Here is a 27,291-nt window from a genome sequence, read left to right as displayed (position 1 = left end):
TCCCCCACTGTGTTTGAGATGCCTAATTGGTGGATAGCTCAGTGGGGACAAACGTGGAGCCAACAGGAGTCACCACATGCCACAGCTCTGCTCAAGCCAAGCACCATATGTGAGTGAGCTTTGGAGCACAGGGGAATGAACAGCAAAGAGAAACCATCCTTCATATTCCTCCGTGGGAATTCAACATATCAGACTGTTCAGGAACACCCACAAATGCTGAGGAAGGTTTACTGTACTTAACAGCCTGATGGCCAGATGTAGCTCTCCTTTCGTTCATTCATACAACAAACATTTTTTCAGGTCACATTATACAAAGCAAACAAGAATCAATGTAGCTAAAATATATGGTACGCACAACTATGCTTCTGCTTCGTGTTATGGATGCGGGATTTAAGAATATACAGATTTTGATCATAAAAATCATTACATAGCACTAGATACTATATAACAGAAAATATTTTCCTTCTCTCCTTCCTTCCTTTATCCTTCCTTATTTTTCCCTTCTTTCCATTCTTTCCTCCCTCCCTTCTTTCCTTCCTTCCTTTTTTCCTCCCTCCTGCCCTTCTTTCCATTCCTCCTCCATTCCTTTATCTTTCCTTCCTTCTTTCCTCCCCTTCCTTCTTTCCATCCTTTCTTTCTTTCTTCCCTTCTTTCCTCTCTCCTTTCCTTGTCCCGTTCTTCTTTTTCTCCTTCTCTCCCCTTTTCCCTATTTCCTTTCTTTATTTCTTTCTTGCAATTCTATTCAACAAATAAGTCATAAGCATCTTCTTACATGAAAGACACTATACTAGGTTCTGAGAACAGAAAAAGTACAATCTAAGGTCTAACCCAAGGGGACTCAATTCATCAGTTTCCTCATTTGTAAAATATGGAAGACATCCCTGCGTCACAGAGCTTCTGTGAGGTTCAAATGAGATAATGTGTATCAAAGAGCTTTGCAGACCTTAAAACACTACAGAAATGTCGGCTGTTGTTAAAAGGATTCTGGGAGGAGGAAGGAGCATAATCCAGGAATGTCATTTTTGTCTCTGTATCCGCAGCACCTAGCAAAGAACCTCCCACATAGAAGACACTTGGTAATGTTTGCTGGATGGATGGATGGATGGGTGGGTGGGTGGATGGGTGGGTGGGTGGGAGGAATGGGATGCGTAAATGTCCCTCAGGTGGGCTGTGATTTGAGGGAACATCTGGAGGCCACTTCAGCTGGAACATAGAGCACTGAAAGAAAGCACAGTGAGATAAGGCTTGAGAGGTCAGCTGGAGCCAGACCATGAGGGGTGGTCATGAATGCCAGCCTGAGTCATTTTTATTTTACCTCAGAGTCAACAGGGAGCCTCTGAAGGTTTATGAGAAGGGAACATCGTGGTCAGACTATGCTGTAGATTTATTTTGCAGCTATGTGGGCGATGGATTAGAGAGGGGAAAGACTGGAAGCAGGGAAAACAATGAGGAGATTCCAGGCAAGAGACAATAAAGGCCTTCCTTCCTTTCTTTTTTCCTTTCTTCCTTTCTTTCTTTCTTTCTTTCTTTCTTTCTTTCTTTCTTTCTTTCCTTCTTTCCTTCCTTCCTCCTTCCTTCCTCCTTCCTTCCTCCCTCCCTGCTCTCTCCCTCCTTTCTTCCTCTCTTCCTTTCTTCCTTCCTCCTTCCTCACTCCCTCTCTCCCTTCCTTCCATTCTCCCTCTCTCCTCTCTCCCCCTCTCCATCCTTGCTCTCTCCCTCCTTCCTTCCTTCTTTCTTTCCTTTCTTCCTCCCTCTATCCTTGCTCTCTCCCTCCTTCCTCCCTTTCTCCTTCCTCACTTCCTCTCTCCCTTCCATTCTTCCTCCTTCCTCTCTCCCTCTCTCCATCCTTGCTCCCTTCCTCCCTACTTCCTTCCTTCCTTCCTTCTTTCCTTCTTTCCTTCTTCCCTTCCTTACTTCCTCTATTTCCCCTCTCTTCCTACTTTCCTTCCTCCTTCCCCCCTCTCTTTCTTCCTTCCTTCCAAGGATCATAGCATTACCATCCCAGAGCTAGAAGGGGACTCAAAGGTCATCTGATCTAAACCCCTCATTTTACAGATGAAGAAACTGAGAACTCTGAAGGTCAGATGACTTTCCCAAGGGCACAGAGGGAAGAAGCATCAAAGTTAGGATTTGAACTCAAATCTTCTGACCTCAGAGTCAGTAGCATTTGTCCTTCCTTCCATTTCTTCTTCTTTCCCTTCTTCCTTCCTTCCTTCTTTCTTTTCCTTCCTCCTTTCCTTCCTTCCTTTTCCCCCTTTCCTTCCTTCTATCCTTCCTTCTTTCTTTTTTCCCCTCCCTTCCTTCTTTCATTTTTTCCTTTTTTCTTTACTTCTTTCCCTCTCTCCTTCCTTTTTTCTTTCTTTCCTTCCCTTCTTCCTTCTTTCTTTCCTTCCCTTCCTTCCTTTTCTCCCTTTCCTTCCTTTCTTCTATCCTTTCTTCTTTCTTTTTCTTTCCTTCCTTCCTTCTTTCTTTTTTCTCCTCCTTTCCTTCCTTCTTTTCTTTTTTCCTTCTTTCTTTTTTCTTTACTTCTTTCCCTCTCTCCTTCCTTTCTTCCTTCCTCTCTTCTTCCTTTCCTTCTTTCCTCTCTTTTTTTCCAAAACTACTTATTAAGTCCTTTCTATGTCTGAAGACCTGTAATCAATTCCACATTGTCGGGGTCTTCATTCCCTCATTTCAAAGGTCTGTAAAACAGAAAGAGTGATCTGAATTTTACCCACATAACCTTTCCTTGGCCTTTTCTCTCATCTTCTTTCTTTCCCTATATTATTAGACTAAATGCTGGTGCCTTTGTTTTAACACCAAAGACTAATTAGAAGAAAATAATGTTTTAGCTCCTTCCCCAGAAAGTGTTACTATTCCATTTTCTCAGTAAAGCAGGTGTAATTTGTGTACAGGCTGTGGCCTTTTGGATTCCTGCTAAACTCATCTGGTGAAGTAGGAGGGACTGAGGCAGAGGAACTTTTGGCAACAATTCAAGAATGAGAATTAACTCACTGCTCCCTCTCCTTCCCTGACACTTCTCCCTCCAGGGCCTTCGCAGGTGATTTCCAATGACTCTTCCTTTCCATGGGGAGCCTTCCCTTGTCCTGGAGGCTTCCAGTTTCTGTGGCTAGTAACCTGGGCTCAGGCTAAAGCCCTGAGCTTCCCTCCTGTCTGACCCTTCACCCAACAGGCCACTCACACCTCTGCCCAGAAGGGCTACCATAAGACCCTGGATAGAGCCCTGGCCTTGAAATCAGAAAGTCAGGGTCTAAAGATGAGCTCTGTTCCTGAGGAGCTGTGGGATCCCGATCAAGGGACTCAGCCTCTCAGATGCACTATCTCAGGTCCACTAGGGGTGAAATCAGAACCGGCCCACAAAACAAGTGTGAGAAAAGGACTTTCTTCACTTTCAGGGAGAGATAGAAAATTGAAAAGAATGTGTGTATGTGTTCATATGTACACATATGTGTAGATTTGGTCAGTTCCTAGGTTTTCATTGGTTTAAGGAACTGCCTTTACCAAAGTACATTGGTAACTATTTGGCAACCTTGAGCTGTGGAGATTTGCCTGGGGCTCTGAGAGGCTGGGACTTGCCCAGCCATACACATCAATACTTGAACCCAGATCTTCCAGTGTTTAAGGCTGGCTTTTTACGCCACACTTTTATACATGCATGTATGCGTACATATGTGAACATGTGTGACCATGTGTGTGCTATCTATGTGGCCTATGTGGTGTATGCATGTAAATATATACATATATGTATTATAGTAACTATGCTATATGTTATGTAGGCAGTATATTCTATAGTAAGTACATTGTGTAAAATGTATTTATGGATATATTAGAGGAATATAAATATATAAGTTGTGCATATTATATATGTATACACATGTAAGAGTTTCCTCTTCTATAAAATAGGGAACAATAATTACATCTACCTCACAGAACTATTCTAAGGATCAAATAAGATAATGTACAGAAAGCATGCTGCTAATTTTAAAGTGCCATCTATTTTTTTAATTAATTATTTATTTTGAACATTCTTTTCTTTTTAAACTTTGAGTGTTCCAAATTCTCTCTCTCCCTCCCTCCCACCTCTCCCACACCCACTGAGAAGAGAAGCAATATGATATCAATTATGCGTAGGAAATCATGCAAAACATATTTCTATATTAGCCACCCTTCAGAAAAAAGCAAGAAAAATAAAGAAAGTGAGAAAATGATACTTCCATTTGCACTCAGAGTTCATCAGTTCTCTCTCTGAAGGATAGCCTTTTTCCATCATGAATAATTTGGGATTGTCTTGTATCATTGTATTGACCAGAGTAGCCAAGTCTGTCATAGTTGGTCATCATTACAACGCTACTGTTGCTGTGTACAATGATCTCCTGGTTCTTACTTCATTTCACATCAGTTCATATAGGTCTTGCCATGTTTGTTTGTTTTGTTCTGAAACCATCCCCCTCGTTATTTCTTTTTTTTTTTTTGCCTTTTGGAGGGCAATTGGGGTTAAGTAACTTGCCCAAGGTTACACAGCTAGTTTGTTTTTTTGTGGGTGTTAAGTGTCTTAGGCCGGAACCGAACTCGGGTCCTCCTGACTCCAGGGTGGCGCTTTACTCACTGTGCCACCTAGCCGCCCCTCTCATTATTTCTTATACAATAATGTTCCATTACAATCATATACCACAACTTGTTCAGCCATTCCCCAGTTGATGGGCATCCCCTCATTTTCCAAGTCTTTGCTACCACAACAAGAGCTGCTATGAATATTTTTATACATGTAGGCCCTTTTCCCTTTTCTTTGATCTCTTTGGAATACATACTTAGTAGTGGTATTGCTGGGCCAAAGGGTATGCACAGTTCTATATTCCTTTGAGCCTAGTCCAACTTGTTTTCCAGAATGATTGGACCAGTTCACCACTCTAATAATGGTCCATTATTTTCCCCTCACCCCTCCAGCATTTGTCATTTCTGATAGGTGTGAGGTGCTACCTCAGAGTTGTTTTAATTTGCATTTCTCTAATCAATAGTGATTTAGAACAATTTTTCATACTATTATAGATAACTTTGATGACTTCTTCTGAAAACTGCCCTCTTCGCAGCCATTTATCGAGTGGGGCTCTTATTTTTATAAATTTGACACAGTTCCACACAGTACATATCTGAGAAATTATTACAGAAACTTGTTTTAAAACTTTTGATAGTATTTTATTGTCTTCGGTGCCATTTAGCAAAATGTAATTTCCTTGATTATCTCTTTTTGTTAGGTCTATTTTTGCTTTGGCTTTGGTTGACATCATGGTTGCTACCCCTGACTTTTTTTTTACTTCAGCTGAAGCATACTAGATTCTGCTCCAGAGCTTTATTTAACTCTGTGTGTGACTTTCCGTTTCAAGTGTGTCTCTTGTAAACAATATATTATTGAATTCTGGTTTCTAATCCATTCTACTTTATGCTTCCATTTTATGGGTGAGTTCATTCCAATCACATTCACAGATGTGATTACTAACAGTCTATTTCCTTTCATCTTATTCTCTCTCTGTCTCTCTGTCTCTCTCTCTCTGTCTCTCTTGTTTCTCCTCAAAGTCTTCTTTTGCTTCTAACTACTACTTCCCCTTAATCCACCCTCCCCTTTATCAAACCCCCTCTTTCTCTTATTCCCTTCCCCTCCTATTTCCCTATTGAGTAAGTTACATTTCTATTTATACCTGTGTGTATATGTATATATATATATGCATGTTTGTGTTATATGTATATATGTATATATGTATGTGTATGTATGTATATATATATGTATATCTTCCTTCTTTGAACCAATTCTAATGAGAGTAAAGTTCAAGCATTGCCTGCCACTACCCCCCATTTTTCTCCCTCCATTGTAAAAGCTCTTCTTTTGCATTTTCCCCATTCTACCTATCCCTACCCCCTTTTCCCAGTACATCCTTGTTTCTCCCTCCTTAATTTTTTTGGAGTTCCTTCCAACATCATCGAATCACACCCATGCCTTCTTTCTGTGTAAACTCCTTTTAACTGCTCTGGTAATTCTAAAGTCCTTAGGAGTTACAAGTATTATCTTTCCATATAAGAATGTAAACAGTTTAACTTTATTGAGTCCTTTATGATGACTGTTTCATGTTTACTTTTTTATGCTTCTCTTGAGTCCTCTGTTTGAGTGTCAAATTTTCTATTCAGCTCTGGTCTTTTCATCAGGAATGCTTAAATGTCTTCTATTTAATTAAATGTACATGCATGAGTGTATGTGTGTGTGTGTGTGTGTGGTGGTGTTTGTTTATTTTTCCCCTGAAGGGTTACACTCAGTTTTTCTGGGTAGATGATTCTTGGTTGTAATCTTGTCTTTGCCTTCTGGAATATTTTATTCCAAGCCCTCCACTCCTTTATCGTGGAAGCCACTAAATCTTGTGTGATCCTGACTGTGGCTCCACAATATTTGAATTGTTTCTTTCTGGCTGCTTGAAATATTTTTTCTCGTTGTCCTGGGAGCTCTTGGAAATGGGTTTAATATTCCTGGGAGTTTTCATTTGGGGATCTCTTTCAGGCGATGAAAGGTGGATTTTTTTCGATCTCTATTTTGCCCTCTTGTTGAGAGCTCCTGAAATTGTTGTGGCATTGGCTACTGTTGCCACTGCTGTGTGTGTGGGCTCCCACACAGGGCTCCGCCCTAGTGACAGACTTCTCCTGCCAACCTCTTAAGTTTTCTTAGGCTAGAAAAATATCTCACCCCGACTTTTTATTGGCTCAGCTGCATCAAAATTTGATTTGAGGTGTTACTTTTAAAAGCTGTTTAGAGGAGAATGCTGGGAGAGTTCAGCTAGGTGACTGCCCCCAATCTGCCATCTTGGCCCCATCCCTTTAAAATTCCATCTAAATGGGGGCTTTTATTATTCATTTCCTCCTGAGTATAAAGCAAGCCAATGCACGGGAGCCCCTCAGGTCAGTCTACAATCCTGGCAAATCTGACCAGCCCCTCGTTGGCGCTTAGTCACACTAGGACCCATGTTGTCTGAAGACAAAAGGCTCCCCACATAGTTTCTGTTCTGTCACAGCTGGTTCGCCACCTTACTCTCTTCACTGTTTTACCAATGAGAAATCATAACCAGGTCCTTTTCTTGTGAGTGTACATTGCATCACTTAAGAAAATGAACAGTGGCTGCTACCTCCATGTGACCGTAAGCTTTGCTCTGCTCCATTGTAATGGGGTGCCCTTGCCATTCTGCTCAGCCATAATGCAGACATCTCCCATTGGTGGAAGGGGAATTGCTTGAGAAGGTTTCCAATGAATCAGATCCATTACTGCCCAGATAGCACCATGTGCCAGAGGACTCCATAGAGCAGCTCCGAGCCTACATCTCAGTCTTCCTGTCAATGCCTCATTCCAAAACGTTCCACGTTGTGTGCTGAGCAACCACTCCTTCCAGAGGGAATCTAGTGTCCCTAGTTCACTGTGACCCTCAGACCCACTCCTGCCACCCCAAGGCTTGTAGATCTGGCTTTTTTGCCTACTCTAAGCAGGGAGTCACCAGTTACATTCCTTCCAGTAAGGTGGAAGGATCACTTTGCTTTACCACCTTCCCTGCCAAGGCATCCAAAGGACCCCCACTTGTCTCCTACTATGAGAAGGCGAGTTCTTTGAAATCAGGAACTATCTTACTTTCTTATTTGTATCTCCAACGCCTGGCTGTGTTTTGCACATAGTAAGTGCACCAGGCCTTCCCAGCTAGGTAGCTGGATGGCCCACTGGATATAGACCACTGAGCCCGGAGTCAGGAAGACATGAGTTCAAATCCAGCCTCAGACATTTACTAGCTGTGAGACCCTTCACAATCACTTAACCTCTTTTTGCCTCAATTTCCTCATCTGTAAAATGAAGATAATAATAGCACCTCCCTGCCAGGGTTGTTGTAAGGATCTAATGACATAACGATTATAAAATGCTTTTATAAGGAAGCACCATATAAATGTTGGCTCTTATTATTACTACCCTGGCCCATCAGTACTTATTGTCTGCTCTGAAGAGACACCCTCCAGACCCCTACACTCTGCCTAAGGGTGACCCTTAGGACTCCTGGCCTTTCACATCTGCCTTACTAATACATGCTAATGAGCACCAGACCTTGCCTCTGAACTCTCCTTGATGTGGAGGTGATCGCCTTGAGAACAAAGATTGTCTCCCTCTTCTATATGACCCCCCAATGCTTAGCATAGGATAAGGGCTTTATAAATGCCTTTTCACTCACTCATTCATGATTTTATCCTTCAATCTAAAACCACCATCACAAGGAGCTACCAGGCAATGGCCCCTTTCCAGAGCCATAGCGCCCTTGCTTCCTGGTCCTGTGAGCTCCCCTTCTTCTAAGGGACCCACAGGAGTCCAGAAAGATCCACAGGAATCCCCAGTTGGCCATTCCTCCCATCCGCATGGACAGGGTGGAATAGGGCTACAACCCCCTCCAGGCCCTGCGGACAGACAGACAGACAGATGGGCTAGAACGCAAAGGAAGCGGCCACAGCCACGGGTCCTGTGCCACAGCTGCCCTCGGACAATTCTCTTTTTTTGAAGGTAGAGAAAACACACTTCACAGCAGGCACTTTGTGCTGCCTCAACAGGTTAACCCTGACCTTCTCAATGCGCATCTTTGCAAGCAGTTAACAGCAAGCTATTCTGTACTCAGCTGTCTCCTAAACGGCTGTGACTAAGCACAGTAGACACTGGCACCGACTCTTTCCCCTGTCCATGTGATCCTGCCCAACCTGTCCCTTTATCACATTCATTATTTTTCTCTTTGATAGCTGGGCAGCACTGAAGGAATGACAGTTTCAATGAGGAGTTTTACATAAGCAGGTGAATGGCATGCTGGAGTGTGTGTGTTGAGCCTATTTAGGAAGACCAGAGTTCAAATCCAGCCCGAGTCACTTGCTAATTGTGCGACTCTGGGCAAATGACTTTCATCTCTCTCAGCCTCAGTTTCCTCATATGTAAATTGGGGATAATAAAAGCACCTCTCTTCCCAGGGTTGTAAGGATTAAATGAAATACCCTAATTATTTCTAAAGTGCTTTGCAAACCTTAAAGGGCTATATAAACGCTTCCAGAGAGGAAAGGGCGATATAAAAGGTTGAGGCACCCTGATGGGGGGGGGGGGGCTATTGTGGTAGAAGAGTTAGGATAGCTCTGGGAAAGACAGTGAGGATTGGTAAAGGAAAAAGACCAGAGATCCCAAGGAGGGATCAAAGGCCCCACAGAGCAGCTACTCCCCTATGTCTCCATTTTCCTGCCAATGCCTCTTTCCTGAACCCTTCCCCCTCCAACTCAGATGCTGAGCAACCTCTTCTGAAAGGATTCCACAGCCTCTAATGCACTCTGACCTTCAGACCCACTCCTGCCATCCCAAGGGTTTTTTGTTTGTTTTTGCTTTTTGGAGGGCAATTGGGGTTAAGTGACTTGCCCAAGGTCACACGGCTAGTGTGTCAAGTGTCTGAGGCCAAATTTGAACTCAGGTCCTCCTGACTGCAGGGATCAGTGCTCACCCAGCCGCACCATCCCAAGGGTTTTTAAGACGATTTTTTAAGACAAAGTCGGTGCTGGGGAGAGACCTCAGGGCACTGCATTGCCAGTGTAGGAGACACAAACATGGGGGAAATAAGAGGAAGATCAATGAAAGACCAACATTGGACTTGTAGGGAAGAGCCTGCAGGCAGGAAGCCCTTCTGATCACTTCATGTTTTACCCGATTATTTTTTGCTCACTAACTTACTTGTGTCTAGGTTTCAGGGGCTTCCAGCACCCTCTAAATTTTGATACCCTGGGAGAAAGTTCTGATCACCCCACCCTAGTTAAGGCTTTCTAGAAGACACCAACTAAGTTAGTGGGTCAGGTATCCATTCAGAGTACAGTTTAAACCTGAAATCCACAGTTGTTTGTGGCAACCAGATTTTCCAAAAACGTGCAGTAATGAGGGAGGTGGCAGGTTTTGCTTCTCTTGGAGAAAAAGCAGTAGATGTTTTTCATTCTTCTTCCGTAAGCCCTAAACTCCTTGAAATCAGGGATAGGGGCTATGTTTTTGCTCTTCTGAAGTCGTTATATCTGTGTTTCACATCTTTTTTAAACAAACCAGAATTTTCTTCAATATAGTGAACTCTCAGCAAAGAGTTTTAAAGAATATTAAAGAGATTCCTGGGGGTATCAAGAAGTTATCGCTCTCTCAGGATCACACAGCCTAGATAAGTCAGAGGCAGAATGTGAACCCAGGTTTCCTGGGCTCAGAAGCTACAGAGAGTCAGAAGGACCTGAGTTTAAAACTGCTTGATCCTGGACATGTCACTCAATAACCTTCAGCCTCAGTGTTCTCATCCATCAAATGGGCCTAATAATAATACCCATGTCATAGGATCATTGTGAGGATCAAATTAGACACTATCTGTAAAGCATTTTGAAGGCTTTCGATGTTATATAAATATTAACTACTCTTATTATATCACATATGAATGATAATTTTACTTACAATGCTTTATCAAATGCTTTTTTCCACTTATTTCATACAATTGACCATATTGAGGTTCCAATTAAACTTCAATTTTAGTACTCTACTTAGTTATACTAGTCTAAGTTATACTAGTCAGTTAACATGAGCATAAAGGGTGGGGGGTACTCCTAAGGACACCTCATTTTCCCACTTATATATGCATGAAAATCCTTACTGAATTCAGAAAGAAAGAGAAAAGGTCAGTCTCAGGTTGGAGAATATGATCCCTTATGTTAACGTGCCAGGGACACATTTCAACCTCAATATGAATCCTGAACCAAATTTGTTCTTAGCTGTAACAGTCAGTTTACATATTTATTAGAAGCTAAGTATACTCCCTCTCTGTGGGAATGACAGGGTTCATTTGGGAGGAGATGAACAACCATTTATTCAGTGGTCACTATATGCCAGGAACTGTACTCAGTGATTTACAAATGTTATATTTGATCTTCACAACAACCCTGGGAGGTAGATGCTACTATGATCCCCCCATTCTACAATTGAGGAAACTAAGGCACATGGAGGTTAAGTGACTTGCCCGAGATCATACAGTTAGTAAGAGTCTGAGGTGGGATTTGAAATCAGGGCTTCCTGACCCCAGGCCCAAAAGTTCTATCCAATGAACTGTTCCATGGGGATACATTCACTAATAGATAAAATCATTTAACCATAAAATTGGAGATATTCAAAGACTTCTGAGGGAATTTAAATGTTTTATATTCAATACAAATAATATTGAGTCTTGGGGCTTTTCAAATTACCTAGTTTAAAAAAAAACAGAATCATCTTCTCTTCCCCATTATTTTGTGATTTCTCATGTGAAAGTTTTCTTACTAAAGACTATAGGTACAATTCTGGAGCATGGCTTGATTTTCAAAAGCATTTATAGATTTTATTTTAAAATTCTTTAAATTGTTCCTTTGAGATAAAAAATAAAAATAATGGTGGTGGCTTGCATTAATATTGCTAAGCAGTAAAAGGCAAGAAAGTCCTTGGATTTTTGCCTCCAAAGAAATGGACAATATGCCAGGAAAAGCACTGGGTAAAATTAGATGCATCCAACATGGAATGCTTAGCCAAAAAGATTCTTCCTTGCCATTTTCGTTTGCCAGGAAGGAAAACAGCTCATTGAAAGGTTAATCTGAGTTTTAGTTTTGGTCAATTGGAGATAAATAAAGGAGATCAGATAAAAAAAAAAAACATAAGGTCTATAGCACTTTTAATCCTAGAGTTTTCAGCAAATAACCACTACTTTAAATGTAATGTTTTGACATTTTCAGCAAAAAAAAAAAGTTTAATTAAATGTTTACTTGTATGTATGATTAAAAATATTCTTGTAAAGGCTTCTGGTTTGTTTTAAGGGTAACCAGGAAACAGCAGGGGGGAAAAATGAATACTGGCTAGAGTGAAGGATTAGAGTTCCTAAGACCTGAGTTCAAAACCAGCCTCAGACACTTACTGGCAGTGTGACCCTGGTCAAGTCACTTAACCTCCACCTACCTTAGTTGCCTCATCTACGAGATGGGGATAGTAAGAGCACCTACCTCATGAGTTGTTGTGAGGATCACCTGAGATAACATTTGTAAAATGCTTAGCCTAGTACCTGGCACATATAGGTACTTTATACATGTTTGCTCTCTTCCTTTCCTTTCTTGTCATGATCCCAACCCCTATGGACTTTTATTTATGAACTTGACTAGAGTGACTAGGAGTATATAACCCAGCAAATAGCAGTATGATCACAAACAAAAATTATAAGAAAAACCCTATTGTGTTTTTCCTAAACAGAGAGAGAGAGAGGGAGGGAGAGGGAGAGAGAGGGGGGGGGTGGTGAATCTCAATCAAAAAAAGTTGGCTACTGTTCATTTAGGAAATACAAGTCCTGTAAAGATTATGTATAAATAATCTCCCATTACAAAGTAAAAACTAACTGATTTGGGAAATTATCATGTATTTATCCCATAGAAGTTTCTCACAAACATCCCTAAAGTTTATTGAAACTTTTTTTTTTAACATATTGTAAAATCCAGAGAGAAACATGTGCCAATGACTGGTTCCTGTGGATAATTCTGTAAAAGAAAATCAATAATTCTAGCAACCGATTAAGACACTAAAATCTGTTTTTAAAAATCACCCTAGATTAATGGGTGGGTCAGCCACCCAGCACTATTAAATTTCCAATGATTTAATGCTAATAAACAAGTGTATTGATTTCAGGATTTTCTGTGCGTCCCCCCAGGGAGTTCCCCTTAGAATACTGCACACTTAAGTTGTCAGCTGAAGTGACAGAATCACCGCTTTGTGTAACAATCATTTTCTAATCATATTGAAAGGGGCTAGAATGGTTTATGAAATGAATCCTGCTTGTGAGGGTCTAATAAGACGGCTTGTCTGGCAGGCACTTCTTTATCTGGTGTTGGGAGGTGGGGGAGGTCAGCACTACCTGTCTTCCATCTTCCTGAGGAATTAGCTACAGTCTCAGATTAAGACCTTTGATGGTCATAAATCTGCCTCTCAATATGTTTGAATGGCAGGGGAGTTTACCAGCCTATCCAATATAAATAGGACGTTAGCACATCAAGTGCTACTACTCAAAAGTGAGGCAGGCTGTGACTTTTTTGGTCCTGTTTATTCATCTTTCCTCTCCCCTGCCGTTCGATGTGTATGTATGCGTCTGGGTGTGTATGCCCCAGATGGTGTGCGTGCATGCCGCTTGTGTACGTGTATATGTAAAGTAGAAACGCAGGGGACAGAATCACAAAATGAACTTCTGTGTGCAGGAAATATACGAGGTCTATCCAGGTGCTGGGAGCGCTGGTTATATGCAATGTCCAGGTTCTTGCACATATGTCGAAGACAGTCAGAATTACAGCGGCTGTGATACTCAGGCCGGGCACAGTAACAACATATATATGGAACAGGCCTGGGCAATGAATCAGCCGTATACCTGTAGTTACCCTGGAAACATGTTTAAAAGCGAGTACTCTGACATGGACATGGCCCTGAAGCCGTACAGCCAAGCTGAATATTTCACTGAAGAAAAGCCTACTTTCACTCAGGTGCAGTCGCCACCGTACTCTCAGAAAAAAGGTAGGGACAATTTTATTTCTATTTTTCTCCCTTTAGTCTCTGTGCCTGTGTTGTTTTCCCTAGAAGTTGTGCATCTGCTTCTTCACACATAATCTTTGAATTTGAAGCCTGTCTGTTCCAAATTGAAAACAGCCGTAATAGAGGTTGCTAGGTGATTGAAAGGTCTCCGCGATCAGCAAAGATTTCCAAGCACTTTTTTATTCGCATGGGAAAGCTGTAGTTAGAATGGCTCTCTGGGTTGGGTTTTTGTATGTTTGTTCAGTTAGCCAAATGTTAACTGGAAATCTTCAGGTGCAAGAGGGGAGGAGGAGAGATCTAAAAGTTTCACCTTTCAGAGGTGAGCATGATCAGATTCGGAATGGTCTAGTTCTCCTCGTTCCATCGAAAAATCCACTTGCCTCTTGCTTGACATTTCATGAGAAATGTTCACATTAGCTAGCTAGTTGACATGATTTGTCTTGGACAGTGTAATAGTAAATGTATATTAGAATGACTTGTTGGCTCACTTCTTTAGATTTACTCCCTTTGCTTAACCTGGAAAGAAAGCTATGCCCAATCATTTCAATCCAGATCCCCACTGCTGCAAAATTTCACCTTTCAAAAACCGTGCCTGACATGGTCTGGATTTCCAAGCAGGTGACATGTCACTTCCCCACTTGGGTCGATAGAACATAAAATGTTCCTTGCATAGGCATGATCAGCGTAGCACTCAGTGAAAACTTGGAATACGATGTAAGAAATGGATGCAGAGACACTCCAGATAAGCTCAAAACCTAGTGTAGCTTTGACAGAAATGCTTGCATTCTGCATCTGTGGGACTCAGGAGCCTGTTGAGCAGACAGAGATACCTAATTTGCAATGATATGGTGCCCTGTTGCATTTATAAAGGAATACCTCCAGTGAAAATAACTGAAAAGCTATCCAACGGGGCTCAGAGTGTAAAAGGAAATATCGGCAACTTTTCAAATGGTTCCATAGGAAAAAAAGGGGGGGGGAAGGCTACCCATTTAATTCAAACAGACTAGGAATCTTGTTTCTGTTTCTCTCCGAGGGCAAATGATAATATTTGCTGACATATCAGTAACTTCTACATGTGAATAAAGGAAGGAGGTAGATTGGGAGCAATATGAAGAAGAGGTGTATCTAAAAGTGTTTTTCCCCCCTCTATTGTTGAGGAATTACACTTCTATTGAGCCCCCGAGTTTTTCATTTATAACATTTCGGAGGCAAGAGGCACCCTAATGAATTTCAAAGTACCTTCTCTAACTTGCAAGTTTCTCATTGGGCTGGCCTGTGTCCCTTGTTTCTTAAGAAATGTGGCTTCTGGGTAACTCGGCTTTTAAAATGAAAAATAAGTCCGTTGGGACTCTATGCATGACTATGTGCAGTTTGGGGGGATGGTGTCATAGGATCCCAAGTAACTGATGTCTCTGCCGGTTTCCTTTGAACTTGCTGGAGTGTTCAGACGTGGCTAAGAGTTAGTTAATTGCAGAACTTTCCCGACATTTTCCCCACAGATTGGTACTTCTAGTGATTGTTTCACCCAGAACCTCCTCAGAGACCCAGTGGAGAGGTCCCTAACAAAGGGGACCTGCTTCGGGCATTGATGCCTTGAGCGTTAATACGATTCATGAAATGGAGAAACAAAGAGGCATTCTATGCATCTATGGATGTAATTTTTAAAAGCCCTGTACCTTGAAAGGCCACTGGACTCCCTCCCCATTTGCCCTCCCCGCCAATCTCACTGAACAAGGCAGGTGATTGGCTTAAAGCACATCAAGTATTTGTGGCAGCCAGTTTTTAAGCAGACCTCAGTAAAACGGACCAATCTGCTGTCTCCTAAGAACAAAAGGTTAGACCCAGCATGTCTGACTATATTGATCCAATATTGTTGAGTGGGGTGGGTTCTTTCTGTCAGTGAATCCTCAATGGTATCTCATTAAGACAACATTAATACTTTAAGCAGGTGTCCTTTTGAAGGGGCTTTATTGTTCCATTTGGGCTTTCTTTGATTCCCAATAAATCATAATTGCCTCGTCTGTGTTCATTGTGTTCAGCACTATTCTATATTCCTCAGTAACACAGCTGTCAAAACTTTTTCTTCTCTCTTTTCTGTCTTTCCCTTTGAATTTATCTTATTTCTTAATCTCTGAATAGTTTTCTCTCCTTCAGTATATTGAGAAAGACTGAAGTTTAGAATAGAGTCTGTCTCACTTACCAATTCTCTGATGGAGAATAGAAGGTTTTTGTTTTTTCTAAAGCTTTAATTTAAAAAAAAAAAAACAGCACAAAGGAGTGATGAAAAGAATAATCCCAAGCAGGAAATAAAGAAAACCTTCTCTTTGTCCTCCAATGGAACATGGCATCTTAAATAGAACCTAGCAATTAGAGGACATTAAAATCAGTAATTAGCCCCAGCTTTTGATCACAGACTTTCCTAAGGGACAATATGGTGTTGAAGAGCTGAAATTTTGAAGGCAAACTTAAAGGAATTGGACAGTCAGGGTGTGGTGCCTTCTCATTTGTACTCATGAAATCAACATAGCCAGAAGATGGCAGTGCCTTTGGCCTGATTCTCTCACCAAAAAGTTCAAATCTGTGCAGAAGTTTAGGACCAATCAGGATTTAGCCTTGCCAATCAAATACTCAGTTTATTTTAAACAGGATTCTTCTTTAGAGATGTTTAACGTAACCCTTTCCTTACACCTCTCTTTCATACAATGAATTTGTTTCAGTTTCCTATACCCTTAAATCCTATAGGGATTAGACTTCCCAACAGTTGCTAAAATATTTGTATCAGAATTAATTTTCTTATTCAGAGAATTCAGGAAGTCCAACTCTTTTTTTTCCTCCTTCCCCTCTCTCCCCCCAAGTCCCAAATCTTAAACCATGATCGAAAAGCCCCCCCTTTTTTTAATAAACATTCTTACTTTTTGGAATAATTTTGAAATGTGCAAAAAGAAAAGTGAAGAACAAATAATAATATGCTTGTTGGGTGGTATTGGAATAAACACAGAAACTCTACAGCTGGTGAAAGACCTACAAAAGCATATAATGAATCCATCTTAGTAACTCATCAACTTCTCTGAAGAATTGTCAGCCTAATGGGTATAATTGCATAAACACTGGAAATGGAAATTAAATGGTAATTCAGGTATTGTTTGGCCTGCCTCAGATGCAGGAGATCGAATTTCAAGCTAGACTTCTTGCAAGGACATCTCAGTGACACTTTTAAAACTAGCTGGAGGATTGCTTTAGGTGAATGCCCAGTGAACTGTTAAGTATTGAAATGTAGATCTCAAGCTTTTAAAATATAACTCTAAGTAGTTTGTGCAGTGGCAGATTTTGTTTTTACTGTGTCTGTACTCTGGTTGCTTGCACTCAGTTCTATTTCAAGTTGGGCATTACCACGTGGAATCCATTAAGAGACAAGGCCATTATAGAGAAATGCTAAAGTGTTTTCCTTAAATACGGAACACATTTATCTTGCTCGAGGTTAAATAAGAATGCCTCTTAGTGCCAAGAAATGGATTGTGCCCAAACTAAACCTAACAGCAGACAATGCTGAGCTCTCCTTTCAGACCATTCCCCATCTCTTATCAAGAGCTCAGAGGCTCTTGTCAAATAGATGCATTCTTCGGAGATGGCAATTGATGTGTTAACCTCCTCCTAAAACATCTGGTGCCATTTTCCACAATGGTTGCTTATGATGAGAGAGTAGGACATTATAGCAAGATGGTGACAAAGCCCAGGGACTGCCCTAGAAGTGTATTATTTAGTCTCTGAATGAGCTGTTTGCTTCCACTGTCTCTAATTCTTCTCCTGTTCCCATTTATAGTCCCTCCTCAAAGACTAGAGCACCTTGTTCATGGCCAAGTAGAACAGTTTTTGGCCACGGCCTATCCTCCTTGACTTTTCTGTGGCTTTTCAAAAAGGAAGTCACCCCCTTACCCTCACCATCCTCCCTGGCATCAGCTTTGCATTATTCACCATTTTTGTTTCCCCTGCTTTTCTAGTTGCTCATTCAGTATCTGTTTCATCAGTTCTTTATTTGAGTTCTCCTTACTAACTATGCACGGCCCCCCCCTGCTCTGTCCTTGGCACTTCCTTGTCTCATCTCTTACTACAGTGATGTGACATTATCATGGAGACTCACAGATCTGTTCTAGATGCCCAACCTCTCCCCCTCCCTTCATTCCATCTTTCACTGCCAGGGAACATTATATGCACAGCCCCAAAGACCTTGGATCAAACCTGATTCTTTCCCTCATAGTACCTAACACATAATAATTACTTCATAGATGCTTCTCACATCCTGGCTGACTGAAACCTAGTCATTTTACCTGCTGTATGAAATGTTTTTTTCCTGATCTCCCTAGCTGTTGATGCCTTTTCCTCACAATTACCTTGCATTTATTCTGTGGCTCTTTTGTATATGTGTATGCATACACACATATCTGTATGTACCTGTTGGCTCCCCTAATACAATATAAGCTCATTGAGGTTGAGTTGTTTCATTTTGTGTTTGTATGGTGCTTGGTCCATAACAGGCAACTAAGAAATGCTTGTTGACTAATTATTGACCCACCTCTTTATGCTTTCTTTCCTTATTTGTAATAAGGGGGTTTGGACTCAATGACCCATATATGGAGCTCTAAATCTTGGGTCTTATGCCATGATAGCTGACATTTTTATTGATGTTTAAGGTTTACAAGGCACTTTTCACTCATTTTCTTATTTGTTCCACACAAAACCCATAGGAGGTGGGTTCTGTGGGTGTTATCTTCATTTTACAGATGAGGAAGACAAAATTCAGAACAGCTAGCCCGTGGTTGCACAGATAGTAAGTGTTAGAGATGGGATTTGAACCCATAACTCTCCTGGCTCCCATCCCATACTGTCTTTTTTCTGTGCCACAAGGCAGTCGCAAAGGTCTCATCTCTAGTCCTTCTTTCCATAATTGTCATCAAACCCTTGGCTAGGCTGAGATGATCCTGGCCCTAAACACCTTTAAACCCTCCTCACTGAACTTCTTACTTCCAGCTTCTCCTCTGCTCCTTTCACCCTACATGTGGAACTCCATAAAATGGCTCCTTCTCCTCTTTCTCCTCAAATGGTCTAGTAGCTTCCCAATAAATAAAGGACAAAGATCCTCCGACTTTGTTCTACCAATCCTAATTGCCCAGCTGCATTTCTTCTTCCCCTATTCTCCTCCTCCTTGCATTTTAGAAACTCTTTAAGGGGAAAGACCACTTCCCATAGGAGGTCTTTAATTAATGCTTGTTGATTGATTGATTGTTTCTCTGTGCCAGCGTCTCTCCCACCACTCTTTGTTATTTGTCCTTGTTCTCCAAAAGGACCATGACATCAAGAAGGTGATGCCATGACATGCAAGTGAATTGAGTATAAATGAGAGAGCACCATGCAGAGTCACCAGCCTCACTCTCTCCTCTGGAGCCATCTGGGTCCAGTGGCCAGATATAGATCAAGACAACTGGAGATGGCCCGGGATACTGTCTTCCACCATTAATAGTGTATTCAAATTGCCCTTACCATATGTTGCTCTGGTTCTCTAGGTATGCCATTAACAATTCACCTCAAAATCCAGCAGTCACCATATCCCTTGATGGTTGTAATGGTTCTGGTTTCTGGGACAAGCCCTCCTAGCAAAAGATTGCCTTCTTCCATCAGGAGTGGGATTCTTAATTACATAGAACATTTCCCATTGTGAACTATGGGACTGCTTCTTTAGGATCTAGCAGTGGACAAGCATTTATTGAGTGCCTACTGTGAGCCCTGCACTGGGCTAAGCAAGAACAAAAATGGAACAGTCCAGCTATTTTTTCTAAGTAGCTAACTCAATCGAAAAAGTAAGGTTAGCCAAGTCAACAAAACATTCAGAATTTGTCTGCAGCCTCAAGAGGGACACCCTTGAAAAAGGAAGAAGTTTCTTTTCTCCTCCAACAGCCAACACATGACAAAGAGAAATGTGTGTGATCCCAGTGATCTAAGAAAGCCCTAATCTGCTGAACTGTGACAGGAGACAGTGACAGGAGACCAGTCATGAGTTCCCTTTGTCATTCCAGTGAGGTGTTTGTCCCTTAACTAGGGGCCAAAGCATATACCCAATCTATCTCAGTGGGGAAAAAAAAAGAATTTTCCTATGATAATTTTTGAAGTTAGATTGGAAAACTCTGTAGATAATTTGACAGGTGGACCTGTGATACCATTATAGGGACTCCACATGTCCATTGCCCCCATCCAACAAATCAGAGGTTCTTCTGATGAGCCTTTTAGAGACAATGCTTCAATACAAAGAAATCATTCCAGTGGTTCTAATTTCAATTATATCATTAGGGCTAGGCAGGCCTTTCAGCACCCCTGCAAAAGATACTATGGAAGGACCTTTTACTTGCCTATACATGGTACCATCCCTGTATACAATGTGTCAAAAGGCAAGCCTTCTTACCATTTCCTCTTCCAACTCAAGCCTCAGTGGCTATGGGTCCTCCAGGGAAGTTAATTGAAGTAAAAAGAATCAGTAGTTTACTGCCACACGAAAAGGGTACCAAGCCTGCAATTATATAGACATAGAGATCTTCTGGTGGGAAGTTTCTTCTGCCAACACAAATCAGCATCTTTCTGTCTTAGAGAACTGCCAAGTCATCAAGAGAGTACTTTATCCAGCATTAGTATTCATCAGAGTAGGATTTGAACCCAGCTCATCTCAACTCCAAAGTCAACTCTCCAGCTGTTGTACCTTGCTGCCTCTCACATGCAAGAACATTCCCAAGAGTATCAGAAATAACAGCAGCCAAGCTAATAAGAATACTTAATAATTTGGAACTCAAAAGCTTGTGGAACTGAATGTTGTAAACCAAAAGTAAATAAAGAAAAAAAGAAAAAAAAACCTTAATAATTATAATGAATATTTAACATTTGTATAGCATTGTGAGGTTTGCACAGTGCCTTACCTATGTTATTTCATTTGATCCTCACAGTAAATCCATGAACCAAGTGCTATTATTAACCTCATTTTGCATATGAGGAAACTGAGGCAAACAAGGATTAAGTAACTTGCCCAGGGTCATACGGCAAGTCTAAGGCAGATTTTAAATTATCCAGCACCTTGCCTATTACCTAAGATGTTGTAAGTGGTTGATAATTGCTTCTCAATTCATTCATTTATTCATTCTTGCCACTGTGCCATGGCAATTGTCTCATACTTGCAAGTTCATACTCAATAGTCAATCAGAAATTGGGAGAAATCAGTTTTTAAAATAGTAGGATTGTTTGGCAAATGATGAAATCTATAACTAGGTAGAATTGCTTTTAGAAAAGGAGGAGGAGAAGAAAGAAGAGGAAGAGGAGGAGGAGGAGAAGAAGAAGAAGAGAAGGGAGGAGAAGAAGAAGAAAAGAAGGAGGAGAAAGAAGGAGGAGGAGGAGGAGGAGAAGGAGGAGAAGGAGAAAGGTTGATGAAGTGGTAACCCAGTTAATGAACCCAAACAGAAGATATTCTGGCTAAATGAACGCTACTGGGAAGGGCTCTGGGGCCACTAAACTCATCCTCCTCGCTCACCATCTTGGATCATAAATTGCTACAGGTCAGTCAGTCCCAGCCAGTGGACCAAGCAACCTTGGGAGACCATAGTGTTATTTCAAGAGACCCTTGAATCCATAAGAACATCAAGCGTTGTCATTTTGTCATTGTGTATCTTCTCCAGGAACAAATGTGAATCCTGTAACTGCTCTCAAGCATGCATCCACAGAATTTTTTTATGCTAATTTTTGAGGTTGGCTTGGAAAACTCTGTGGGTCATTTCACAATGAGACCTGAGCTACCATTATAGGGCCTGATATGCATTCACTGGAATTCTAGGTATGGTATTTAGCTTCTGCTGCTTATTGAATCAACGTTCTTAAGTGATAGCAAATGTCACCAAGCCAGGTAGTTACTCAAGTAACAAAAGTTACCCCTTTGGTGATAGCTTCTCACTCTGCAACTGGAACCAATGTCCTGTTGACAACTATGTGATTTCTTTGGAATGTTTGGGAGAGGAGAGGAAAGAAGGGGGATGGCAATAAGGCGTGGCAGTAGTTATACTTACTGAAGGAAATGGAGTCTTATGTGGTACCGCCAGCTATGTTAAGACACCTATAAAAATCCCTATCATTCATTTCATATGAAATATCAATTTGAATCAGTTCACTGCTGATTATATGTATAGTCTGCAAAGTACTCTACAAGGCACTTGGGGGAACAAAAACAAAATTAAAATAAATTCTTTCCAGGAGCTCACATTCTAGTTGGAATGGGTGGAAGTCAATAGGTATTTACTTTTTTAGGGTGGGAGGTACTGGGGGACTAGACTTGTGATTTCATTTGCACAGAAAAGCTCCCAGTGATTAAATTCCCTTCACCAAAACAAATCAATTTCTTCTCTGCATTTTGAGCCTGAATTTTAACCTGGGATTCATTGGTTTCCCACAGATAGATTTCATCATGACCGTGAACTTGGATGGGAAGAAAGTATATCTTCATGCTCACTAACCTCTAAATGAAATGTAATATTACCTTCAATTACCAATTATTTTAATTATTCTAAAAGGGGGTCTAAAATTATCCTCATCCTATAGAGTTTCCTGGAACACTAAAGGTAGTAGTAGTAGAAGTAGTAGTAGTAGTAGTAGTAGTAGTAGTAGTAGTAGTAGTAGTAGTAGTAACAACAACAACAATAATAATAATAATAACAATTAGTTGTTGCCCTTCTCTCTCAAAGAGGACCAAGATGACATCACTATGTTGGGGTTAATCAGACCAGTACAGGCTTGGAAGTCTCTACCACAGGTCAGAAACAACAACAATATTTCTATAGTGCTTTAAGATTTGCAAAGCACATTATAAATATCTCATTTTATCCTCACAACCCTGAGAAGTAGATGTTATTGTTATTCCCACTTTACAGAAGGGGAAACTGAGGCAGCAGTTAAGTGACTTGTCCAGTGTCTCCCTGCTAGTAAGTGTCTGAGATTGGACTGAAACTGAGCTCTTCCATGATGCAGGTCTAACTCTGTCCACTACGCCACCTGGTTAAGTGACTTGTACTCCATGCTGCCTCTCTATACAAAGTGTATACAAAGTGGTCAGAATTAACTTCAGAAGGGTGAGACCTCTCATAACTAGAGGGACCAGGGAAGGCTGTATGTTGAAGGTAGTGCTGAGCAGCCTCTTAAGGTAGCTGGAGATTCCACAAGAAGCAGGTGAGAAGGAGGAACGTTCTAGGTTTTGGAGAGAAGGAAAGGACTCTGCCAAGGCACTCCCTGACCCCCCCCCAAAAAAATTATAACAATGGATGGAGTGAGGTGTAACAATTGATGTATTATATTGCCCATGGTAACTTTAGATATAAATATTTCAGAATTAAGATTATAGGGAATTTGGAAGGTGTGGTTGAGTCGTACTAATAGGATTGTGTAAGAAACTGCCACCAGATGATTCTATAGAAGATTCTGAGCAGGAAATATTTATTCCTTGATTAGTGACCTGCCAAGAGAGATAGCATCTTAAGTGTTTTTATTAGCGGCGTTATTTACGATTAGAAAAAAATGAAAACCATCTAAATGTCAGATAATAGAGGAAATGAAAGTGAGTCGTGCTGCATTAATATCTGCAAGCTTCCAGAGACATCCATGTTCCAGCCGTGACTCCTTCATGTGTGTTGACATAGACTAGTAACTATCTTCTGTCCCTGAGGTTCTACTTGATTAAAGGGTAGAGTGGAAAGAAATCACAATTTGAAATCAAGGGACCTAGTCTCAAATGGCTTTGGCTCTGGCTACTGAGTGATCATGGACAACCTACTTTCCTCTTTCTGTGCTTCAGTGTCCTCATCTATAAAACAAAAAAGGTTGAACTAGGTCAAGGATTCTTAACCTCTGGTCCACAAACCCCTTAGGGGGTCTATGGAGAGATTTCAGGGGATTTGTGAACTTGGATGAGAAAAAAAATAAATCTTTATTTATAATTATGTATCATTTATTTCTAATTGTTTTTATTATGCTATGTATTTTGCTTATATTTAGGAACAAAAATAATGCTATGTATTTTATTTTATGTATTTAAAACATTCTGAGAAGGGGTCCATAGGCTTCACCAGCCTGCCCAAGGGGTCTCTGAGGCAAAGAAAAGTTCAGAAACTTTGGGCTGGATGATCTCTGAGGACCCCTCCAGGTCAAGATCTGTGATGCCCCATCCTACAATCCTACATACTTGCTTTGGGAATCTGGTTTCTGTAGGGGATCAACACACACATTTTCCTCAGTTCCTGATGCATAGTGGGAGGATCAGGCCCATGGCCATGCTGCCAAGAGGCAGCTTCAGGGGTGCTGACAGCTAGAGAAGACCTGGGCCGGGTCATGTCGAGGCTGTCCCTGTGGAGAGAGATGGGGCCAAGAACAGGCTGTCATGACATTCAAGGCCTCTGCTTCAGTCTTGGGTGGTGTCAAGTGGTGCCAAGGAGTTAGACACAGTCCGTAGCAACAATAACAACAGCAACAATAATGAACTTTGAGTGGGAACAGGACTCCAGAGCCCTGACAGCTGACAAGATGGATCTGCCTGGCCCTGGGTTCTAGGGCCTGCTGCTTGCACCTGCAAAAACCCTCTGCACTTGTGTTGGCCATGGGCCCCAAGGCCCAGGCAGGTCCAGAAAATGAGTTAACACAGTCCCCCTATTTAGTACCTCTGTGAATATTTTAAACTTCAGCCTTGTCTCTGTGTCTCTCTGTCTCTCTGTCTCTCTCTCTGTGTCTATGTCTCTGTTTCTCTTCTTTCTTTGTGTCTCTCTGTCTGTCTCCCTCTCTCCCTCCCTCCCTCCTTCCCTCCCTTTCCATCTCCCTCTCCCTCCCTCCCTCTGCCTTCTCCATCCCTCCAGTCGCACACAGTGTTCGATGAGCAGTTAGCTTTCTGGGCACAAAGCCCGGTCTGTATTGTTTTTTATTTCGCTTATTATCATGGAAAGACTCCCAGAGTCTGTGCTGGGGATGAGGGCCTTCTGAGTTATGCTGTTGTTGCTGTGTCTTATTCAATTAGAGTACTCACTCCATCAATTACCCACAAGACTGAGATACCCAAGGGACTCAGGGCTCAGCGGTTGTGTAAGCTGGGAACATAATGAATTGTACATGGGGAAGAAGCCCCCAAAGTTTACTTGGGGAGTGTCGCAGTCAGGCTGGCACAGCTAAAGTGGGGCATTGAGAATTCAAAGGAAGTACACAGCTCAGGTAAACAGATGAGCTAATGCTGCCCATTGCTGAGACTTGGGCTCAGTGTCTGTGTGAAGGTCTCCAGTTTTCATCTCTACACATATAGAAGAAAAAAACAAAGGCAATATGGACCAGTGGAGAGAGAACTGGCCTTGAAGCCAGAAAGACCTGAGTCCAGTCCTGCCTTTAATCTATAGAAGCTTTGTGACCCTGGGTGAGTAACTTAACTTCACGTTCTTTTAGACAGCCTTCTTAAGACTATAAGATGTCAAGGAGGAGAGAGTGCCCTCACCCAGAAGTTCTTTACATCAATGAAATCACTGGTTCAGAGGGAGATGGCTCTGCAGCTGGTAATCTTCTTCACCCTGTAGCTGATGTAGACTTAGGTCTAACCTAAGTAACCCAAACAAAACAGAAACCTTGGACCTTGGAAGGGAATGTCTCCATCGCTAAAGGATCTGGCCCCTTCAATGGGGCTGGATCTGGATGTGCCTTCTCTGCTGCAATGGGGGGATCTGGACTTTCTGCAAAATATAAAACCCTCTTCTGTGCCAGGCTGACTTCACTTGCCAATCTGCAGCTGTCTCCATGTGGTCCAATGACCTGGATCTTTTCTGAATCCACTCAAATCTTTCCTGGACATTTAGGACTCAAACTGTGAACTGTCCGTCTGTCTGTCTGGATGTCTGCTTGTCTATCTGTATGCCAAACTGGATGCCTTCAGCCAATCCGTATTTTGCACCTCTTACCTGCCCCTAACCCAACACCAGCCAAAGCTCCCTCACTCCCTTCAGTCACCACCACCAGTCCTCTAGGGCTGGCTCATTTTACTTGTATCCCCAGTGCCTGGCCCAGGGGAGGTGTTTAATCGTTCTTGTTGATGGATTGGACGACTGACTGATCAACCCTTATCTCAGTAACTAGGTCCTCACCCTCTCCCTCAGTGAAGTGGTAGCACCACAGAAGCTTCCCTCCTATGGATTCAGGTCCTTGACACCACCAGAGTCACACCTGTCTCTTCCCGCAGCGTGCCAGCATTAGTCTAGCGACAGTCTTAATTACACTCTTCCACTTCTGAATTCTCTAGAGCCACCCACACACCCCTCTCCTCTCTCACTCTCTGTTTCTTCCTTCCCCTCTGTGCCTGCCTCCATCACCTCCCCAACGTGCACCCTTCCCCAGAGTCCAAGAGGAAAATAATCAGGGTGAGAAGCCCAAACGGGTCACAGAGAGTGGAATGAAGGAGGGACCAGGACCATTTGTTTTCTTCCTTCTCTTCAACCCTCCAATGACTGAATGCTTCCAACTTCTCTTTTTTTTTCTCTTTGGAGGGCAATTGGGGTTAAGTGACTTGCCCAAGGTCACACAGCTAGTTTTTGTGTTGTGTCTGAGGCCAGATTTGAACTCAGGTCTTGTTGACTCCAGGTCCAGTGCTCTATTCACTGCACCACCTAGTCACCCTGCCTCCAACTTTTCATTGATGATGCTTGGAAACATATTAAAAACTAACTCCCTGGATGAATCTTTGTATTTGCATGATGCAAAGACAAATCAGAAAAGCCATCCAGCCTTTAAACGAAGCACAGGATGCTGGCAAATTGATTTCTGGATGCCCTTATCTTTAAGACAGTGTGGTACATTGGGAAAAAAGGCTAGGTTTGGCATCATAAGATTGAAACCTCACTCTGTAACCTGTGTGACCTTGGGGCAGTCACTTGTTTATGAAAATACCCAGCACAGCCCTTTGAGGTTTGGAAAGTACTTTATGTACATTTGCTCATTTGGGAAGCAGGTTCTTATCTTCCCCATTTCATAGGTAAGGAAACTGAAATGATTGCACAACTAGTAAGCATCTGAGGCAGGATCCAAACTCAGATCTTCCCGATCCCAAGTGTGACACCACATGGACTACAGCTCCCACCTTGCTGTCTCCAAACTTCTCTGAGCCTTAGCATCTGTAAAATAAGAGGCTTGAACTAGGTGGCCACTAGGGTCCCTCCCAGCTCTATGTCTGCAAGCCTTTGGGTCTATCTGTACTATGAATGCCAGCTATTATTATACCATCATCTTCATCCTCTGCACCATTCCCTGAAGGGAGATCCCAGATATTTGTTTAAAAATCTCCAAAGGATTATGGAAAGTTTCATTTTTCTCCCAGTCTTCTCTTCAAGGCTACTTTTTTAACGACAAGCTTGATCTCAGTTTTTCGTTTTAAAAGAAGTTGTGAAAATGTCATGAAGAGTGTGGTAAATCTCTCCCATCATTCTGCCCTAAAGTGACTTTCCCTGAAAATCGATAGATATTTGATGAGTAAAAAGGCTTTGGGAAGAGCCATCATCAGCAGGGATAGATAGATAGATAGATAGATAGATAGATAGATAGATAGATAGATAGATAGATAGATAGATAGA

At 41.8% G+C, this 27,291-nt stretch overlaps 1 protein-coding gene across 11 annotated transcripts in view; it reads left to right on the top strand.

The window, feature by feature from the left end:
- Window positions 1–27,291, top strand: part of THRB (thyroid hormone receptor beta) — a 450,111-nt gene that overhangs the window by 380,454 nt on the left and 42,366 nt on the right. Inside the window, exon 1 of one of the 11 annotated variants that reach the window (XM_069088492.1) lies at window positions 13,273–13,615. The exons of the other annotated variants lie outside the window; for them this stretch is intronic. Coding sequence (XP_068944593.1) covers window positions 13,288–13,615 — 328 coding nt within the window. The 5' untranslated portion in view covers window positions 13,273–13,287. Of the gene's footprint in view, window positions 1–13,272; window positions 13,616–27,291 lie in introns of those variants that run through there. 11 annotated transcript variants of the gene reach the window in all.

Source organism: Petaurus breviceps, unplaced genomic scaffold (assembly GCF_028583685.1).
Source record: "Petaurus breviceps papuanus isolate PSGF00001 unplaced genomic scaffold, PetGlider_PUasm1.0 185, whole genome shotgun sequence".
NCBI classification, from domain to species: domain Eukaryota; kingdom Metazoa; phylum Chordata; class Mammalia; order Diprotodontia; family Petauridae; genus Petaurus; species Petaurus breviceps.
This window is presented reverse-complemented; position numbering and strand designations above follow the sequence as displayed.